General features: G+C 40.7%; 4 protein-coding genes across 5 annotated transcripts; 1 reads left to right on the top strand and 3 right to left on the bottom strand.

Moving 5' to 3' along the window:
* Nucleotides 1–12: 12 nt before the first annotated feature.
* LOC107189478 (serine/threonine-protein kinase PINK1, mitochondrial) lies at nucleotides 13–3,576 on the bottom strand. The gene is made up of 7 exons (XM_015578013.1): nucleotides 3,264–3,576; nucleotides 2,626–2,903; nucleotides 1,925–2,457; nucleotides 1,732–1,854; nucleotides 1,219–1,636; nucleotides 1,055–1,153; nucleotides 13–982 (listed from the first exon to the last, which is right to left on the bottom strand). The coding sequence occupies exons 1-7, from the start codon at nucleotides 3,478–3,480 to the stop codon at nucleotides 728–730; spliced, it is 1,923 nt and encodes a 640-aa protein (XP_015433499.1). The 5' UTR covers nucleotides 3,481–3,576; the 3' UTR covers nucleotides 13–727.
* A 2,183-nt stretch (nucleotides 3,577–5,759) lies between these two features.
* Nucleotides 5,760–7,968, bottom strand: LOC107189490 (neurogenic locus notch homolog protein 1). Its single transcript, XM_015578030.1, has 7 exons — nucleotides 7,924–7,968; nucleotides 7,744–7,856; nucleotides 7,544–7,672; nucleotides 7,302–7,475; nucleotides 6,787–7,040; nucleotides 6,488–6,710; nucleotides 5,760–6,412 (listed from the first exon to the last, which is right to left on the bottom strand). Exons 2-7 carry the CDS (start codon nucleotides 7,841–7,843, stop codon nucleotides 6,042–6,044), a joined length of 1,251 nt encoding a protein of 416 aa, XP_015433516.1. The 5' UTR covers nucleotides 7,844–7,856; nucleotides 7,924–7,968; the 3' UTR covers nucleotides 5,760–6,041.
* An 880-nt stretch (nucleotides 7,969–8,848) lies between these two features.
* LOC107189483 (polyadenylate-binding protein-interacting protein 1) lies at nucleotides 8,849–12,620 on the bottom strand. Of its 2 annotated transcripts, none has more exons than XM_015578021.1 (9): nucleotides 12,571–12,620; nucleotides 10,963–11,099; nucleotides 10,773–10,883; nucleotides 10,605–10,685; nucleotides 10,346–10,540; nucleotides 10,158–10,267; nucleotides 9,854–10,082; nucleotides 9,458–9,780; nucleotides 8,849–9,380 (listed from the first exon to the last, which is right to left on the bottom strand). In XM_015578021.1, the coding sequence occupies exons 2-9, from the start codon at nucleotides 11,086–11,088 to the stop codon at nucleotides 9,257–9,259; spliced, it is 1,299 nt and encodes a 432-aa protein (XP_015433507.1). In that variant the 5' UTR covers nucleotides 11,089–11,099; nucleotides 12,571–12,620; the 3' UTR covers nucleotides 8,849–9,256. The 2 variants fall into 2 exon arrangements, with proteins under 2 accessions (XP_015433507.1, XP_015433506.1); XM_015578020.1 differs by lacking the exon at nucleotides 12,571–12,620 and adding an exon at nucleotides 11,648–12,156.
* Nucleotides 12,621–13,817: 1,197 nt separating this feature from the next.
* Nucleotides 13,818–17,602, top strand: LOC107189458 (E3 ubiquitin-protein ligase MIB2). Its single transcript, XM_015577994.1, has 11 exons — nucleotides 13,818–14,265; nucleotides 14,333–14,448; nucleotides 14,518–14,906; nucleotides 14,966–15,344; nucleotides 15,421–15,688; nucleotides 15,771–15,844; nucleotides 15,886–15,997; nucleotides 16,078–16,441; nucleotides 16,517–16,728; nucleotides 16,810–17,054; nucleotides 17,129–17,602. Exons 1-11 carry the CDS (start codon nucleotides 13,835–13,837, stop codon nucleotides 17,446–17,448), a joined length of 2,910 nt encoding a protein of 969 aa, XP_015433480.1. The 5' UTR covers nucleotides 13,818–13,834; the 3' UTR covers nucleotides 17,449–17,602.
* Nucleotides 17,603–18,983: the final 1,381 nt, after the last annotated feature.

Below are 18,983 nucleotides of genomic sequence, written 5' to 3'. Positions count from 1 at the left end.
CTAACACGAAGCTCCGTGGGCGTTATTTACAAGCTTTATTATTGAACAACGTTCGTACAGTGTTTTTGCATATTATCCCTGTCGGCGGTAATATTTACAGTTGTCGCGTGGTAGATTCCCAACGTGTTGACAATTATGGTTGAAACATTCGAACAAAATTCACTCAAAAGTCACCAGGTATCGATACATTCTGTATCGCACGGTGAAATCTTAGAGTATCGTGCGACGACACAGAGCAAACTATCTTTATAAAAATCGAAAAGATTGTTTTCTGTGCGATTAAAATAATAAATTATTCGTAACACTTCTAGAGACAAATAAAATGAATAAAATAAAATTGCCAAGATAAATATATGGTTCGCCATACTGTCCTGTATCTGCCAATTACAAGGCACGAGAATCGGAAAAGAAGTCATATGTTTTTCTATGCAACTCAAATAAAACGTTCATCTTTACCAGTTAGTGTAATACGATTGGAAACATGACTTCTTTCTGTTTCTCACAGTATCAAAAAACGAATTAACATGAAAACAACTCGGGAACGTTAACGATAAACACGATAAAACCGGGTATAGAAAAATATTATAAGAATCTCGGCTTCGTTGCGAAAAAATAACTACAGAACAGCCTCTTCTGTCAATATGCAGAAGATATAAATACTTTTGTTGTATCGTTCAATACTATCCCTTTTTTCAGGGATATTTTTTTATAAACATTTACTAGAAAATTATACATTTTTCTGTATCCACTTTAGAGCATTTCTAATATTTCCAAGTGTGACTCTACCGAGAAAACTTGCTATCAATTGATATTCTGGCATAGTACGTCTTCCGCAGGATCTGGTCGAAAGAGATCTCTGATAGGAATTTCTCCGGAGAACAACATCCATTTCTCCATCGAAAATGGTATCCGCCACCGGTAAAGCCAAATTACGACCTTCGCAAAGTACTTTTGTCGTTAAGCACAGAAGCCATTGCATCACCTGTACAGAATCGGTAACATATTAGAAATTGTTAAACATACGTGTCTCAGGGTATTCAATTCGTATGCACACCTCATTGCTAGACGGTAATTTTCCCTCCCTTCGGAACCAATCGCTGGGTGCCCACAAGTGTAACTGAACTATAGTCGCCGCAGTTTCAGTATCGAGTCTCTGAAATTACAGGCACAATCGTACAGAATTCAGAAACATTTTAAGCAACAAACAGCTGGCAGTACCTTGTACAAACTTCTGGACAATATATTTTTTATTAACGCGGATAGAATCGGTGGAACGCTGCTTGGTAAGGGCGGCAAATCCTCTTCCTTGTAATTGTAATTCTTTAGCGATGTTTTCTCTTTGCTGTCTCCGTGGAACGGATTCTTCATGCCGAATATTTCGTAAGCAATTGTACCCACAGTCCAGAGATCGGCTTTCATATAATTGATGCTGGTGAACGGACCAGGTTCTGCTGTAATGACTTCCGGTGCCATCAGCGCGGCATTACCTCCTTTGTCAACGTCGTGAGTGTTGTAAGGCAAATATAGACCGTGACTTTTGTCAGCTAGGCAGCAACCGAAATCCGTAATGACTAAGGATGGACAGTTGTCAGTTTCTTCGGACAGGTCTAGCAGAATGTTGTCGCTTTTCAGATCTCTGGAGTTTGTTGAAAAACAAAAAGATACAGACGGAATATAATACAGTCCAATCGATACTTGACACTTCCCACTGTTTTACAAATATTGCTTTACCTGTGAGCAATGCCATGAGCATTCATGTGAGCAACGCCTTCCAGTAACTGAACAAATAACAGTATCGATTCCCTAGTGCTCGTGTTACAATCAGTCAGATACTGTTTTAATGTAATATCATACCTAGGATACGAACAGTAATTTTTATTGCGTAATTTGATTATAACGCTACTCCATGCACTCCGTGTCATACCTTTTCATTAACAGGAACAAGCTCATGTTTCTACCGGAGCCTTGAGGATTAATACGAGCGGGTAGCGCGTCAGGATACATTCTCAAGGAATCAGGCAGTGCCGGGACTCTGTCGGCGAAAGCATAATACACTGCTACAATGTTCGGATGTGGTGGAAGTTCAGCTTTCCTTTCAGCCATCTTGATTTCCCACTCAACCAGTTCTTCGTTGTTCAAATGTTTCCTGGCTGGCACGGTTTCCCTGTACATGGCCCTCAGAATGGAGAGTGCATTCGATTCGGCGTCGTAATTAAACATCATTTTCAAAGCCAATGGAAACGCAGTAATGTCCGTGGTTTTATTATCGATATTCAGTTGATCGTCGTCTTTCTCGGAATTCTTGAATCTTGTCGCATAGACGACGGCCGAGCATCCTTTCGCAATAGGGGGGCCAATTACAAAATCCGACAGTGTGACAACCTTTTCTTCGTCTTTAAACACCTCGTAATTTTTGTCATTTTGAGGAGTGTTCCATTGTAATTTTGATACTGCTTCCTGTAATTTAAATTCCAATACTCCAATAACTCTGTTAACCCACTTGTGCCTAAATTAATATTTAGTCTTGAAACAATTTTTTATCTATGTAGGTATACACTGTTTAGTATGGACCAGTTTATGTTCGAAAGCTTTCTTTTCTTTTCACAAATGTGAATAAAAACATACTCTAATTTCCCAGCAGACTCCCTCTAGCTCGTCGTCCTTTGTCAATATTCCAGTCCCAGATGCTAAGGACACCCCGACCAAAGCAAAAAATGGAGCGGAATCTCCAAAGACCAATTTCGTTGCAGCCCTTCTTCTTAAATCTGCCGCTAGACTGTTGGTGACCCTTTTCAGGATATTATCGACAAAGAGTCTTCGAGCGTGGACTCCCAAATAAGTAAGGTGTCTTCCTGTGACGGATACATTGGTGTTACCCTGGGGCAGGCAGCCCTGGGACTTGCCTGTGTTCGAAATATCAGTAGAAATGATTAATAAATATTCCGAAATTCCTTGAAATAGTTCAAGGAACTTTTGACACTATCGAATCGACGACGGGATCTCTAAATTACGCGTAAACAAAGGGGACGTTGGAAAGGATAGTGGAGGGCAGACTTTAAAAAGAAAAAGGTGAAAAAATTTTAACTAGTTTCCGGTGTCGAATTTTGCGGGAATACGCAGTTGTCATACTGTCAAGGTTAAACGTATCGTATACGGTATATATACGGCGAAGGTCTTCCAATCTGTTTTGGTGGCTCACCGTGTCAAGGTCCCCTGACATCGCGAGTACCCGCGAGGAATAAATCTCTGATCGGTTAACTCACCTACTTGTACAACGTGTATCTTGCCGTGGTAGTTCCTTGGGTGGCAATTAACGTAGAAACATTCGGTATTACGGATGGAATGCAATAGAGCCCGACCATTTTGCAAGAGACGTTGAGCTGCTGTCCGAATCGACATCTCTCCGCACTTGGAGGCCGAGAACGCCCAGCGGGCTGTTCCCCACAAAATACGAGCCTTCCCTGCCAGAGGCAGACTCATTCGTGACACATCGACCGTTTTGGTAAATTTCTTCTCGACAACTGCGTAGACAAGCCCTCAGCGTCCACACAATTTGCTACGTCTGGTCTCCTCCGTGTTCGGTTTTGTACTACACTCCCGAACTCTGTCGGACACTTACAGAACAACATCTATCATTGTCTACTTAACAAAAAGAAAATTAAAAAAGAGAATTTTTAAACATTTTAACAACTGTTTTTTAATGCAAACTGTTATTGGTTATAACAAATAGAAATCTTCACATTTATCAGTAAGAATTGAACGTTGAGTAATAACTACAAACAAATATATATAAAAATATGTATTTATTGTTGTTATTGTTGCTTACAAATTAATATACTACATTTAGATAACAATTCATTATAGCTTACAACAATTGAAATGGAATTATGGTTCATACTTCCATTATTGTACATACTTTGCAAATAAAACTTGTAGATTCTATGTCCCAAAGATTGCACATTTATTTAGAAATTAATTACCTGTAGAATTCTATTCCAAACGACTGGAATTAAATAAAACTGTATTTTTTTTCTCTTCAGAAAATACTTTCAGTATCTCATCTAATTATGATAGGAACTTAAAGTTATTACTACTTTCTGTAGAACTTCGTCATAAAGTGTATTAAACCAAAAAAAAACCTGGTTATGACTAATAATTACACTTATTTATATACTGCTATGTCCATTGGGAAAACATAAGTGAAAATTAAAAGTAGCAAGTAAATTGATGTGTTCCACAGAAAATACTTCCCAGATAGCATATGACGCCTAATAACGCCTTGAAGACGTCATGTGCTATCTGGGCACAGTATATTACATACTCGTTACACATAACTAAATTTATCTTTTCAAAACCCGGTAACAATAGTATATTATCGTCCAAGAAGAGGTACGTCCAGCTTCTTCGAATCGTAAGGAATATTTCTTTCATTGCCCGGCATCAGTATCGGTACCATTTTAAAGCAAAGCTCGTACGGGAAGAAATCGTGACAAAAATGATAAAAATCGCGTCGAGTATTTATAATGCCTAGCCGCGCCATCTCTTTCATCAACGCGTGCAGCTCCATTTTGTAATTCAAATACGCTTTACCTCTCATGATTACGGTCGTTATATTCGACAACTGGCGAACAAACTTCTCGGAGATCAGCCGGGTCTTCGAATGGTACTTCGGCTCCATACGTTTCCACAGATAACGGTAAAGACGATCCGTCACCCAATGCTTCGGTCGTGGAAGTCGGGGCACCTTGTACTTAACCCCATTCACCAAGAAAGCTTTATGCATCTCCTTTTTCATCGCGGAGCTTTGCTTTCGCGACGCCGATTTTCCAACGCCTCCGAACGTGTTCGTCTTCCTCGTTTCGCGATCGTTACGGTTCTCTTTCTTTTTCTGCATCCTGTCCGTTTCCTGCTTCTTTATCATCTCCAATTTCATCCGAATTTCATCCATTTTCTGTTTGTCGGCGAGAACCTGACTGGTCGGCACGGTACGGACTTTACTGACGAAGTTCTCGATGTTTCGTTGATTCTTCGAACCGGACAACCTCGTCGGGTCTATCAGACTCTTTTCAGCAGTAGCCAAACCCGTGTTGTTCGCATTCTTCGTAGTAACCTTCACTGTACTGCGATTTTCTTTGTCGTCGTCGCTTTCTTCTTCCATGAGTTTGGGAGTTAGTTTTAATATTATACTTTCTGTATCGCTGTTACTACTATCTTTTGTGCTATCAGATACAATAGAAAGGTTATTTCCTGTTTCGCTTAATATATCATCAAACATGTTCTTGTGTCTGTTCTTTTATATCTGAAATGTTTATTAAAACTTTTTCGTTTAACTATAATTTTCTATAATTGACAACTCACCCATCCACTCCAAACAATGTCTTTCAATTTCTTTCTTCGTCACAATATATGCGCGCCAAACAGAGTTGCCAGGGGTAGCTACTTTTAGGCATGAAATTTTCGAAGTTTTTTAAAGGCTAGGGATCTTGTCTTACGTAGTTTTTTTTTTATTGTTCTTCTTGGAAACTTTATTCTATTTTCGCTGCACGATTCAGGATGGTAATCAATATATTACACTTGACGTAATATTGATATCCTGAGATGTTATATAACACACCGATACACTGTAATACCAAAGTAGTATTAAAGGGTGTAGGCTCATAGTATATGCTATTGGGGTCACATTATAAAGTACCTCCTATATTTTTTTTACAACCTGTTTATTAATGACTACTTGACAAATGCTCCTTATAGATCCTCCTATTCACTAAAAGCAAAGGCAACTTGACGCAATGTACAGTACAAATGAATCGTGACAGCTGTCTTATCCGATGGGAGCACTTGATAATCCTAGGAAAGAAACAGCAGCGCGTACTGTCGTTCAAATATCATTTATTAAGTAATTCTGAAGGAGTACAATTCCTAGACAGCGAATAAAACCGCTCGATGGAAGTCATTTGAAACATACACAGAGTCGTAGCAGTTGCATTCCGTTAAATACATCACAAAATACATGTTTCCATTGATCGATAGCAAATTAATGACTAGTAGTAACGGTATCTGTATGATTGACCGTAGTTGTAGGAGGATCTGCTCTCAATAGGATTGCAGTTATAGAGTGCATCTCCTCGAGTGCCATTTGGACAGGTGCAGACAGCTATATGACGTCTTGGAGTGCAAGTCGCGGTCGGTCCGCACTCTTTGCCAGTACAAGGATTCTGGCAAGTGAAGTCGATGCAAGCCTTACTGTCGGGACACTCACTGTCCGTGAAACATTCGCCCCTTTGGCAGCTGGCCAACGCGTTGCCAATGTAACCAGTCGGGCATGTGCAGACTGGCCTTTCTTTTCCCGTGTTGTCGTGTCCCGGTGTGCAAATTGCATTCACTCCGCATGGATTCGGCTCGCATAGATCCCCTGATTGTATCAATAAATCTCTGATTAAGCGCTGAAAAGTTTCAGCATTGAAGTTACCGCGTTAATGTGACTTACTCGCTTCAAAGAGCCTGCAGCTAACGAAAGGATTGCCGGTCATGTGTTTTGGACAGCTACAGACTGGGGTGATGCCCCTTAGATTGCAATCTGCGTTCACGCCGCATACTCCATCGCACGGATTCATGCATTTCTGATAGAGGCAGGCTGGTTTGTTTCCTGGACACTCCGAATGAGAGGTACACTCTGGACGACACGACAGCAGTGGATTACCCAACCAATTCTGTAATAGACACCAGAGTTATTACCTCCAGTTTCGATCATGCTCTTTGGATTTAGATACTTCTGCTATAGTTTACCTTCGGACAGCTACATATCGCCTGATGATTAACCACTTTACACTCAGCGTTCGTACCACATTTACATGGACTTTCGCACCTGAACGATGCTCCGCAAGCAAGGTGATTAGGACATTCGTTGTCGCTTTCACACTCGTGGCGGCAACCGTTCAACGGTGATCCTATGTATCCTGGCAAACAGCTGCACACCGTCACCTCGTTTACCACTTCACACTTTGTATTTAATCCACATGGATTGGGCTTGCAGGCGGCTTCTATAAAGGATTAATTAATGACTCGGTGTCTTGCTTTCGGGTGACTAACACGATCTGCCTTTATAACTAATTTAACATAATCTATGTGTATTGACGCCTACACCGCGTCAGTGTAGATGCATTTAATAAAAATTTAAACTCAATTATCTCAAAAATGAAGCCAATCTCGACTAACTTCCTGATATTTCTTTCACGTAGAATCGCCACCATTATGTTTGTATCGCCAGTTATGGGACGCTCTGTATACAGAGTTATACGTACGAGGATCAGCTACATGGCAAGAGGTGAAAGGATCTCCAGTCTGTCCAGGTGAACAGTAACACGTTGGCATGTGATTTCTGGTCTCGCAGACAGCGCTCACGCCGCACAGACTGTCGCAAGGATTCACGCATCTGTTATTTGTGCAGACTTTACTGTCGCTGCAGTCCTCGTTGACTGGAAATTCGGTACGAATATTAACGAACGATTCTCTTACAGGCTCGAACATTTTCCAGGATACTCACTTTGACATTCGACTCTCACGCAACGCGACAACGGATCCCCCATGTGTAAGTTCATGCAAGAACAAACTGGTCTGCTTTCGCTGATGGTGCATCTTGCATTGACTCCGCAGGTATACGATTCACAACCACCTTGGCAAATATTTAACGAATACAATTCAATTGCTTTCTATGATTCTTTGTAAAATGGCTGGATCACTTACCGACACTTCCAGTTGTTAATATTCTTGACTGGTAGTATCCAGCATTAGCTATCGCGACGCACGATAAAGCAAGCAGAACTGCAGTCTGCGAGTGACCCATGCTGTTGGATGCTCTAGAGGAAAGAGTACTGGTAAGTGGAATTTAAAAGAAAAGGGAAAAAATTATTAAGATCGACTTACCTGAATCGAAGCTTGTCCGTACTCCACGACGAGACGAGACAGATTAACGCGTCCTCAGCGAATGCGGAGATGATCATGGATGGAATACAAGGGAGGGCCCCGCCTTCCGCAACCTTCGCGATCCCACTTCGAATTTTGCCTACGCGTGCCCCTGACTATCCTTCGACGGGCCTCGCGCCTACGCGTACACTTGTCGATGAAACTGTCCATTTTAAAATGGATACCAGGAAACGATGTATCCTCGAGCAGGAAAAACATTTGCAACCAATAATTTATTCTCGTCGGTACCAGGCGAGACGAAAAAATTCTTGCATGCCAATAGAAATTAGTATGACCTGTCGCTTAAATGTTCGTCCGGACGTGTGAAAAGCTATAAAAATGCTAAAATTCGTTTCATTTTATATACATTCCAAGATTATACAAGATTGTACGTTCTTTTTTTATGGATCAACTTTTGTTGCTTGGAATGTGCGATTATGCCAGGCGATGACGCACGAGAACACCAAAAACGTTGCAGCATATACACGAAGTACAGCTATCTTCTCAGTGAGTAATCGTGCTTACAGCTCCACATTCACCGTCGACCAGACAATCGTCCAGCGGACCCTTTCGCGCCAAAAATGGATCTGTCGACGCAATGATACCTGAGTGCACGGCGTGATCATCGACAAAATAGTCCAGGCGGACGTAATCAGACTGTAACAATCAGGTGACACCGTCGGGGAAAACCGGGCAGGGTTGCTTTGCGTTTATAAAACTGAAATTTCGAAAACAGATACGATGATGATGATGATGATGATGATGATGATGATAATAATAATAATAGACTGCATTTACCTAATACCTTCACATGATTTATTATATTAATTTAAATAACTTAGCAGTAAATTTAGTACTGTATGACAAACGGATATTGTTTCGACCTAGGAACAAATCTCAAGATACTGGTATTCAGATTTATAAAAGTATACGATGGAAAAAAAGAGAAGAGTCGTTACGTAAATAAAAAATAGTGGATAAAGAAATAGTTCAGCTACTCCATAATTCATTTAATGGATATCTACGAGTGGCGGCGCTATCCTTTTGCTCCGTGTAATAGGGTACATAAAAAGTCTCACTGGAAATTAATTCACTCGTATAAACATATGTACTCGCGGCGGAAATTGTCTCATCGCGCATCGGATTTAGTTATCTTGTAATTCGTGCATATCATGGAAAATCGAGAATTAAAATTTTAGCAGGTGCCCATAGCTTCCAACTATGAGGTTTTATAAGTCTTGAGCATTAACGCGATAATGGTGACGATTATGAGTAGCCATTGTCATATCTCTAATTATTCCTGGGCCTGGAACTTCATCTGCTTCGGAATAATTTTTAAGAATTCCTCATACGCCTCGTCTATTTCGTCGTCGTCTGACGGCAATTTCATTTCGTCTTCGTAATAGCTCTCTAACGTTCTACAAATAGAAAAGAATCTTTATTATTATTATATTCCACGGTATTGCAATAATAAATAATAATTCCATTCGCGTACACATGGTTATCAATATTCGTTGTGCAGTCAGCGACGTCTGCCAAAAATTTCTTTTCTTCCGCGGTCAATACTTTGCCATCGGGCCCATAAAATACAGGCTCTCCCAAAGTTTGATTCGGGTCCACGGTTTGTGTGGATTCGACGGAGGTATCTGCGGTAGAAGTCTGTCCCCAATTGCCGTTTCGTAACTGATGAACACTGTGCACCATACGTCCCACGTGTGAATCCACTCTACCAGCAGTTACCAGCTCTGTTAACGCTCGCATCATGGTCTCCATTTCCTTTCGACTTCGTTTGTCCTTCTCCAAGGTTTGACCCGCCAGCTGTATGTCAGTATTATTATAATATTTTGTAATTCTATTAATATATTGATAATACTGTACAGGTATCACATACTTTAAGAGCTTGGCAAATATTCTTAACGGAATTTGGAGCTGGTTTCTTTAAGACGGTAATTATCAGTTGAATTAATAAATCTCCCAAACCGAAAGCTGATGTGTGCTCCATCTGAGTAACCAGTTCAGCTAGGAATAATATTAACCCATGACATTTTTTCTGTTCGTCCTCCGTATGTTCATCCTTTTGCTTCCAACTGGAAGCTCGACTCTCCGTTTCACTCTTACACCTGTTACCCACTTGAAACTCATAAGGGAGAAATCTTACATAAACACGGTTATTCTACTTATATTCGACAACTCACAATGTGTATAAAATCTCTCGGAACGACTTCTGTTCGGCGGGTGTTACAGCGCTGTCGAAACAATCACACAATCGAGCTCCGCTGTACCGGAAATTCCCTTCGTTTATAGACTGAAAAAACAAAAAATGTCGAACATTATCATGAAAGCTCCGTTCTCGACTAAGGGGAACGAACCAAAGAACACTTACCTGCTGAATTATCAGCTTTATAATTTCTTGAAAATCTCTAGGGGATTTTAAATGAAACCTAAGATCGTTTATGAGTGGTGGTACGATCGATGTGAATCGTCCTGGATACAATATCAAGGAGTGTATAACACTCATCAAATTGTCCGTTGTAATTGCGAATTCGATTGAATCATTATATTCATCTCCACTTGACGCCTGCAATCAGAACATGATCGGAAACTGTGCTCGTTTATTTCAATAAATTTCCTCGAATATTCACCTGATTCACAGCCTTATAATCTCCTGAACCAGCGTTAAAATATCCGTAATGTTGATCGTTCGAGGTCTGCTCTACTTGTTGCTGTTACAGAAAATAACCACATTGCAGCATCTGTTCTATTTACTAAAAATGCAGATGGTTATCATAGTAACGCATAGAATATTGTACCTGTTGCGTCATGTGAGACTGAAGCGGCATCTCCCGTGCTAATTGTAATCTATCTTGAATTGAACGTTTCTGTAAATGTTGTGCTGTCGGTTGTTGCTGCTGTTGATGCCTCTACAGCAAGGAAATATTAAAAACATTTTAGTATTCTAGTAAAAAACAAACTGTATCTACATCAATGCAGCATGCTCACCGATGGCTGCTTCATGGGATACGATTTTGGAACAAACTCAGCTGCATGTACAGACAACGTTGAATTCTGTATAATGTCATCAAACTGATCTGATTTGTCTGACTTGCTTTGCTCCGTATCTTTCATTTCTGCGGAACCTGTAATTCAATCATTAAAGTACTTTACTCGAAAAATAACCATACTCCATTATAGTTCCCATAATAGATTGTAGGAGCACAGAGTTCAAAGTCCAAAACCTAATCTAAATTAACTGATAAGAAAGCCTTGATTCCTACTAGACTTCTAGGGACAAGGAACTTCTCTAATAGTCGCATTCAATGGGAAATATAATAGATTTCCATAGAGTAAAACCATTTGCATTACAAACGAAACTATAACTTTGTATACCAATCAATATTCATTTCCATTGGTTCTTCCGATGTTTTCTTTCATTATTAATATATATATATTAAATCAATCGAAGTTACAATTAAGATTAAGCAATCCATATCCACCAATCCTGGACCAAAGTCATCCGTTACTGTCAATCTTTTTACCTTGCCACACACAATGCTATATCCTCCGCAGTTGTAATACGGAGTCGACAAAAATGATACTGCTGGTGGATTGTTCTTTGCTGGCAGGAATGGAGATTTAAAAAGAGAACCACCTGGTTGAACATGAGAAATGTAATAATCATAGCAACCTGCTGGTTGCGATTCAGACGTAGCATGATGGGGTCTCCTTAGCGAAGGGACCTCTTGAGGACTAGAGGTCCATGGTCCACGACCGCGACCACGTCCCGCTGCGCGTCGATCGCCATCCCCGTCGCCGCAACCATCTCCGCCGAGAGGATCCATCCTCTCTGCGACAGAAATTTAATTGTACGCTCACTGGAGGTTATGCTGAAACGGATACCGGCGTGAAACTGTCACCCGCGAGCGAATACGATATACACGTTCTGAAACCGTGCGTATACAACCGACATAAGTTCGACGATTCCGGTGAGTCCGTTAGATCCGTTAGCTAGAATAAAATGCGTGTGCCGCTTCGTAAACAGAATATCAAAGCTGAGTGTTCCGACCGTTCGCACCACTACCACCCCGCTGATCGACTACGATCGATGGTCAAACCCGAGAAGTTGGTTGATGACCACTTTTTTTTTCGGAGCAACTTTCCTCGAAATACTGTCCACTCTCGACTAATGTTCCACGATAATTTCACGATTATTTTTCGTTTTTCGAAATGTTCGTTATATGTCACACTGTTCTGAAAAATGTGTTTTCCGATCAATGACGGGGATAATCAATGGTTACACTGATTGCAGAACCTACGAGCCACTGCGAGCGTATGGGGTCCTCTGAATTTTGCTGGTGTGTATATACCATGAAACAAAACAAGAGGACGGCTATCGAATCAATAGAATGTAACATTCATGAAAACTGTGTGAATGAGAAAAATGTGAGGAGAACAAACTGCAGGAAAGATGCGTCTATTTAGTCCTGAATAGATGCCCGATACATGAACTGCACCTGTACGATTACCATTGTTATCGATATACGGGGAGTTCCCATAAATTCCGTGTAAAATAGAACAGAGAAATGTATAAAAAAATAAAAATGTAATTACAAACTACTCAATCGATTAATTATCAGTTCTGCGAGGCGTTCACGTTCTTCTGTTGTAGCACTGTCAACGCAATTGCACCGAAACGACTCGTTTACTCAATCGATCGATCATTTCACACCAGATTACAAGTATATTAATATAAATATCGAATGCCTGGATATTTTATGATAACTTTCAGTATACGTGAGATTTTTTTGTTTTTTTTCTTGTATTTTCATACAATCGCAACACAAAATATGGCGTCCATTTGAGATGCTCGAGATGACCTCGAGATGGCCCTAAGATGACCCTGAAAACCGAGAGGAAAACGGCTTTTCCTTTGATACTTTTTTCATATTATTAAAAATTATTAATAAAGGCAATTACACATTTCGTAACATCTGTTTACGATACTTATATACAGAAACAGCCTGTGTATCTCCTGCTCATGAATCTTTTACTATATGTTCTCGATAATCGCGTGGATAATGAGGTCTGAATCATTCATATTTAGGTAGAATTTTGTAGGAAGTATTGTAGATGTGTGAAACGTAAATTGTAAGAATCGAGTCAGGATTAACAGTGCTTTTTCCTTTGTCGAGGTCCGATGGGCTTGTGGACCTACTTGTGGAACACTTAAAGTTCGTTGCGATTAAACTTCGGAGAACCAGTGTACAATTTACAGAGAATGCGTTTCGTTTAACAGACTCAACGTGAAAGTCTGATGTATTCCGCTAGCGTGTGTATTGTTAAAAGATTTCGATAAAAAATAAAAGCTCATTTACATCTAGTTTTCTATTAGCTCGGCTATTGCTCGAGAGAGGCGCCTTCGACGAACTCGTTATGAGGTTACGAACGTTGACACGGACGCAGAATCCTATCGGGATGAACCTACGTAATCCTCGCAAATGATGTTGTTCAATTACCAGGCATGCCCACGAGTATTCTCATTCCTGATTTTTTTTCAGTTGCCGAAGGGTTATTGCGGAAACATATTCTTTGAACTACGTGGACAACCGCAGAAACGCATATGACTCATAAGGTATCCCATGTCAAAGTCGGCCGTTTCAGGTACGTCTTTTTCGGTTCAGAAAAACAAGATAAAATATCTAATAAAAGCATCTAAGCTTCCTTATACTTCACAAAGCATTTATCCGCTATTTATCTGTACATCACTAGCCTATGCTACTAACACTACCAACAATACATCCCCTGTATTTGAGATAAACATTCTTATCGTTTTTAATTTTTAAAGGGTCACACACAGAGCCAAGCACATACTGAGATGTTAGAAGTTGGCCTGAGGGTTGTTCGTGGACAGGATTGGAAGTGGGATGACCAAGACGGTGGACAGGGCCATGCAGGTACTGTGGTAGAAATTGGCAAGCCTCCATCGTTTGGAAATTCAGCTTCCAGTCCAAATCCCTCGGATAGAACACCGGATAAAACAGTGATTGTCCAGTGGGACCATGGCTCCAGAAGTAATTATAGAATCGGATATCAGGGTGCTTATGATTTGCTGGTTTTCGATAATGCAGCCACTGGTGTAAAACATGCAAACATTATCTGTGATGGATGTAAAAGACATGGGATAATTGGTATCAGATGGAAGTGTGCCCAATGCCCTGATTACGACTTGTGTACTCAGTGTTACATGGCTGATGTGCATGACCTGAGTCATACTTTCCAAAGATTTCAATCAGCCAACTCTATTGGGTAAGTCCTATGTTACCTTAACTGTGTATAGGTACCTAATACAAGTAATTAATAATGAATTCTATAGGGTCCAATTGACTCCAAGAGAAGGTTGTACTAAAATACCTTTAAAGGGGATATTTATAGGGGCAAAAGTTGTTCGTGGTCCAGACTGGGAATGGGGAAATCAAGATGGAGGTCGAGGTACTATAAGCTTTGCAAAGTATAAGATTCGTTAACTCGACAGAGATAATGGAATGTACCAATTTTCAGGGAGAACCGGTAGAGTTATGGATATACGTGGTTGGGACAACGAAAGCAGCCGTTCCGTTGCAACTGTGACTTGGTCCAAGGGCAGCACAAATGTATACAGACTTGGGTATAAGGGTTGCGTAGATTTGTGTTACGTAGAGGAAGCCACAGCCGGTACATACTATAATGAGCATCTTCCTCTCCTTGGTCAACCGATAATGACCTTATCTGATAATGGAAGTAACTTAACGCCAACCAGGAGTGGTATTCCTTGCACTATGTCTAGTCCGTGTCACTCAACGTTCAATGTTGGGGATAAAATAAAAGTATTGGTCGACGTAGAAGCATTGAAGGAAATGCAGGAAGGCCACGGTGGTTGGAATCCGCGTATGGCCGACTATATAGGGAAGGTATACAGCATACAATCTTTTTACCTGTCCAATTATCTAATCGTCATTATTGCTTTTAGGTTGGCAGAGTTCACCGGATCACAGACAAAGGAGACGTCCGTGTGCAATTCGAAGGCTGCAACAACAGATGGACATTCCATCCGGGAGCACTCACAAAGGTTACCAGCAAAGACTCGTTCTCCCTGGGCGACATAGTCAGGGTGAAGACAGATCTGTCCGCCGTGAAACTTTACCAACGAGACCACGGGGAATGGATAGACGTTATGAAGAATGCTCTTGGAAAAACGGGGAAAGTAATCAAGATATATTCCGATGGAGATTTACGTGTGGCGTTAGATGGTCATACGTGGACATTCAATCCATTAAGCGTTACCCTCGTTCCTCCTGGGACTGAGACTTCTATGCAAGATGAAGCAAACAGAAGCAGAGACTGGTCGAGTATGTCTGAATTTTGTTTTAATCGTATAAGCGTATTGTTCTTCTATAGCTATCATATGTTCCATAATTTCATCAGGTGAGGGCGTCGATACAGAGGTCGAGAAACTGTTGAGGGACGCAGCTAGAGGAGAGGCTGGTGTGTCTGCGGTACAAGAATTTCTCAAGAAATATCCTAGCAGAGTGGATGCCAGAGCCGGTGGTCCTGGTGGCGGAAAGAAAACGTGTTTACAAGTCGCGGCTCATCAGGGACAACGCGACCTCTGTATTCTTCTTCTGGATGCCGGTGCATCACTGCGGGCAGTGGACGAAGACGGAGATACGCCACTTCACTATGCTGCATTTGGGTTTGTTACAACACTTGTCCATCCAAATAACAATATTAACACCTTCAATTCAGCCGCTGAAAATATTATCCATCTATCGCAGCAATCAGCCAGAAATCATGGAATTGCTTTTGTCACGCGGTGCACCGATCAACGCTGTCAACAATGGAAAGTGCAGTGCTCTGCATGTCGCCGTGAACAAGAAACATGCACTAAAGACGCCCTGGATATTATCGACGCCCTTTGCACCTGCGACAGGGTCGACTTTACCCTGAAGAATAAGCGAGGCTTCAACGTCCTGCATCATGCCGCGTTGAAAGGCAATGCTCAGTACGTATGCCTACTGTACCGATCGATCGGTGTACCAAAAGACCTGATATTATTGGAACCATGTATCTTTTTGTGGACAGTGCTACTGAGAAATTGGTAACACGAGCAAGGCACCTGGTGGACGTGAAGAAAGAAGATGGCTTCGCGGCTTTGCATCTCGCAGCTTTGAACGGCCACAGGGATGTTGCAGCCATTCTTCTTTCCCAGAACGGCGGCAACGCGAAAGTTGATTTACGAAACAATCGTCGACAGACACCGTTGCATCTGGCCACCTCGCAGGGTCATTGGGCTTTGATGGAGTTGCTGGTGCATCACAACGCGGACATCGCTAGTACGGACGCCGACGGCGACGTAGTGTTGCATATTGCTATAGTGAAGAGCCCGAATCAAACGAACGTGGTCCCCACCCCTGAGAGCTGTCGGGACTCGCCACTTATATATTCTGTGAGTTTCGTCTGTCTGTGATGCATTCGTCCTCTCTTGAACACGCTCTGTTCGCAATGGATCCTCTTGTTCTAGATATGGCAGAACTTAGCGAGACAAAATACCAAAACAGAATTAGCACTGGCTTGTTACCTAGTGAGCATAGACAGGAGTGGCACTCTCCTGGAACACGCAAAGAACTCCAAGAACAAGACACCTCTCGAGCTTCTCGAAGCGGATCCTCAGCTTGCACCCTATACTGATCTACTGCGCTGTTATCTGTTCCAAAACCAGAACGCGCAGTTAGAGTAAGTGGAGCATTTATTATTTTTTTTTTTTTTGAGGTTAACTCTTGTGCAGGTATTCTCATGCATACTCTGCGTTTGCAGGATAGAAAATGCTCCCGTCTCCGTTTCTTCCGTCTACCAGATAGATCCCACGTCGCAGTCGGAGATGACTCGAGCTCCTAGGAAGGGTATGTCCGGTTCCGGTGACGCCACGGAGTGCCACGGTTGTTTAGGTATAGTAATAAGAGCGACGAAGGATGAAAATAGATTTAATCCCGGTAGTAGTGTTCCGATCATTAACTGTGCTCATTGTGGTCATGGAATTCCGAAGACGCAAGGGATTCCAGGTAATGGTGGGATATCTTTTTAAGGTATCCATATTGAAGTATGGGGTAATAATAGTGTTGGATATATTGTTTAGGCGTGGACGGTCAATTAGCGGCTGGTGAAATTCCTTTGACAAAATCGGAGAACAAGGTGAAAGATGGAGCGCTGGAAGATAAGAAGAAAGATGAGAATCTGGAGAAAGAAAGGGAGAAGGACAAGGATCTGGAGCGACTACGTTATTTGGAGACCAGGGTGGCCGATTTAGAGGAAGCGAATATGTGTAGCATCTGCATGGAGCGTCGTCGTAACGTTGCCTTTCTCTGCGGCCATGGAGCCTGCGAACACTGCGCGAATCCGTTGAAAACTTGCCACATGTGTCGAAAAGTGATCACAAAGAAAATTAATTTATACTAGACAATCAATGCCGGAGCGACTGTACGCTCTGTCTGAAAGAAAAGAGAATTATTAGAAGTGTAAAAACATTAAATATCCGAATATCAACTGCCAAAATATACAGGTTTCTCTGTTTTTTTTAGATATAAAAACATTTAAAAAAGAATCTTCTCACTGCACCAACGTCGTGCCATAAGAAATTTCATCAATAGATCGCAGGACGAATGGTCGTTATTTACGTGAATACAAGACAGCAAGCATTTTTTTTTTTAAGTTTGTAAACCAAGTATTCAGGTAGATACGTGGTTACATTTTAATGATACATAGTAATGCATTTTCCTTTATTGCGAACAACACACTTCGCCTGTTGTAAACCCGTCCATTTTTTATCATCTGTTGAGAATACAAGTATCTTTTAAGAATTTTCGTTCTCATGCCGTAGGCGTTCGACGCGCAACATGTCAGATATTCTGAAATGTTACCATAAATCACTAATGTGAATGTATACACTACAGTTGAAAAAAAAAAGTTGGATGGATTATGGTAAAATTGAATGCGTTGAATACCGTTAACTCAGCTAATTCTGAAGATTTCGTGCATATCGTACATACCTTCCCACGCGATATATAATGTATATTGTTACTCATTGTAGAATATGCGGCAATTTCTATTGTTTTATATGTAATATCAGTATGACATTAGCGATACAGTAATGTAAAGAATCAGTACGTACGTACGTAATAAAGAATATCGTTCGTAGCCAAAAGTAAATAGACTTACAAGAAAATTACATTTACCGAGTAATTTATACAGTCTTTTTGTGATTGAATAATTAAAGAAAAATGTAAGCGAGTACAGCTAAGGATAATCTTTCAATATAAGCATGTGCCACGAGAAAACGTATAGTAAAGTTAATAAGGAGTGATTAATGATTCTGTTATCGATAGAATGAGCAATGACCAATTCGGCATCATGGTATTTTCGGTAGAAAATAGTAGTTAAAGCACAGAAAACGTAGGTAGTAACAAAACGTATCCTTAGATCGATATGTATGTATGCGTTTGATTTTTAAGTAAATTGCACAATATAAATTTCACTGTACGGATTAATTTTTCCATTGTATTTAGGAAATCAAATTACGAATTTTACGTCTACGCAAACGTAACATTTGTGATAATACCAATTACTTAGGACAATGATCATTTCTTTCATAATAATTGTATTGTCGCGAAATCCGTGTTGCGTGTAACTACAACAATTTGTTAATATATAAACTATGATAGCGTAATTCCTAAGCGTCGATCGATTTCTACAGTTTCACGTAATTTAAGGCATAATTTAAATAAACAATGTCAAAGTGAATAACCAAAACTTCATACTTCTAACCTCCAGAAAATAAGATTCTTCTTATAAACTAAAACGACATATGTTTAAAAATTAATGCGTTCAACTAAAACATGACGTTTCTTATTAGAATAGCTTTCTTCTTTGAAAAAGAAAAGAAAAAAGAAAGCCATGAACAGCAACAACGATAACAGACACTAAACAGACGACGT

This window comes from Dufourea novaeangliae, unplaced genomic scaffold (genome assembly GCF_001272555.1).
Source record: "Dufourea novaeangliae isolate 0120121106 unplaced genomic scaffold, ASM127255v1 scaffold163, whole genome shotgun sequence".
NCBI lineage: Eukaryota > Metazoa > Arthropoda > Insecta > Hymenoptera > Halictidae > Dufourea > Dufourea novaeangliae.
The sequence above is the reverse complement of the archived record's forward strand: the minus strand, read 5'-3'. Positions and strand labels throughout refer to the sequence as shown.

Excerpts from the sequence above, each read along its gene's own strand:
- LOC107189478 (XM_015578013.1), bottom strand. The coding sequence starts at position 3,480 with ATGAGTCTGCCTCTGGCAGGGAAGGCTCGTATTTTGTGGGGAACAGCC. Across the intron at positions 2,904-3,263 it reads GATACACGTTGTACAAGTAG|GCAAGTCCCAGGGCTGCCTG; the intron begins GTGAGTTAACCG and ends TTTCGAACACAG. Across the intron at positions 1,154-1,218 it reads TGTCCAGAAGTTTGTACAAG|AGACTCGATACTGAAACTGC; the intron begins GTACTGCCAGCT and ends CTGTAATTTCAG.
- LOC107189490 (XM_015578030.1), bottom strand. The coding sequence starts at position 7,843 with ATGGGTCACTCGCAGACTGCAGTTCTGCTTGCTTTATCGTGCGTCGCG. Across the intron at positions 6,711-6,786 it reads CGATATGTAGCTGTCCGAAG|AATTGGTTGGGTAATCCACT; the intron begins GTAAACTATAGC and ends TGTCTATTACAG. Across the intron at positions 6,413-6,487 it reads CTGCAGGCTCTTTGAAGCGA|GGGATCTATGCGAGCCGAAT; the intron begins GTAAGTCACATT and ends TGATACAATCAG.
- LOC107189483 (XM_015578020.1), bottom strand. The coding sequence starts at position 11,801 with ATGGATCCTCTCGGCGGAGATGGTTGCGGCGACGGGGATGGCGATCGA. Across the intron at positions 10,541-10,604 it reads ATTATAAGGCTGTGAATCAG|GCGTCAAGTGGAGATGAATA; the intron begins GTGAATATTCGA and ends TTCTGATTGCAG. Across the intron at positions 9,781-9,853 it reads ATATTTGCCAAGCTCTTAAA|CTGGCGGGTCAAACCTTGGA; the intron begins GTATGTGATACC and ends ACTGACATACAG.
- LOC107189458 (XM_015577994.1), top strand. The coding sequence starts at position 13,835 with ATGTTAGAAGTTGGCCTGAGGGTTGTTCGTGGACAGGATTGGAAGTGG. Across the intron at positions 15,689-15,770 it reads CTTCACTATGCTGCATTTGG|CAATCAGCCAGAAATCATGG; the intron begins GTTTGTTACAAC and ends CATCTATCGCAG. Across the intron at positions 16,442-16,516 it reads ACTCGCCACTTATATATTCT|ATATGGCAGAACTTAGCGAG; the intron begins GTGAGTTTCGTC and ends CTCTTGTTCTAG.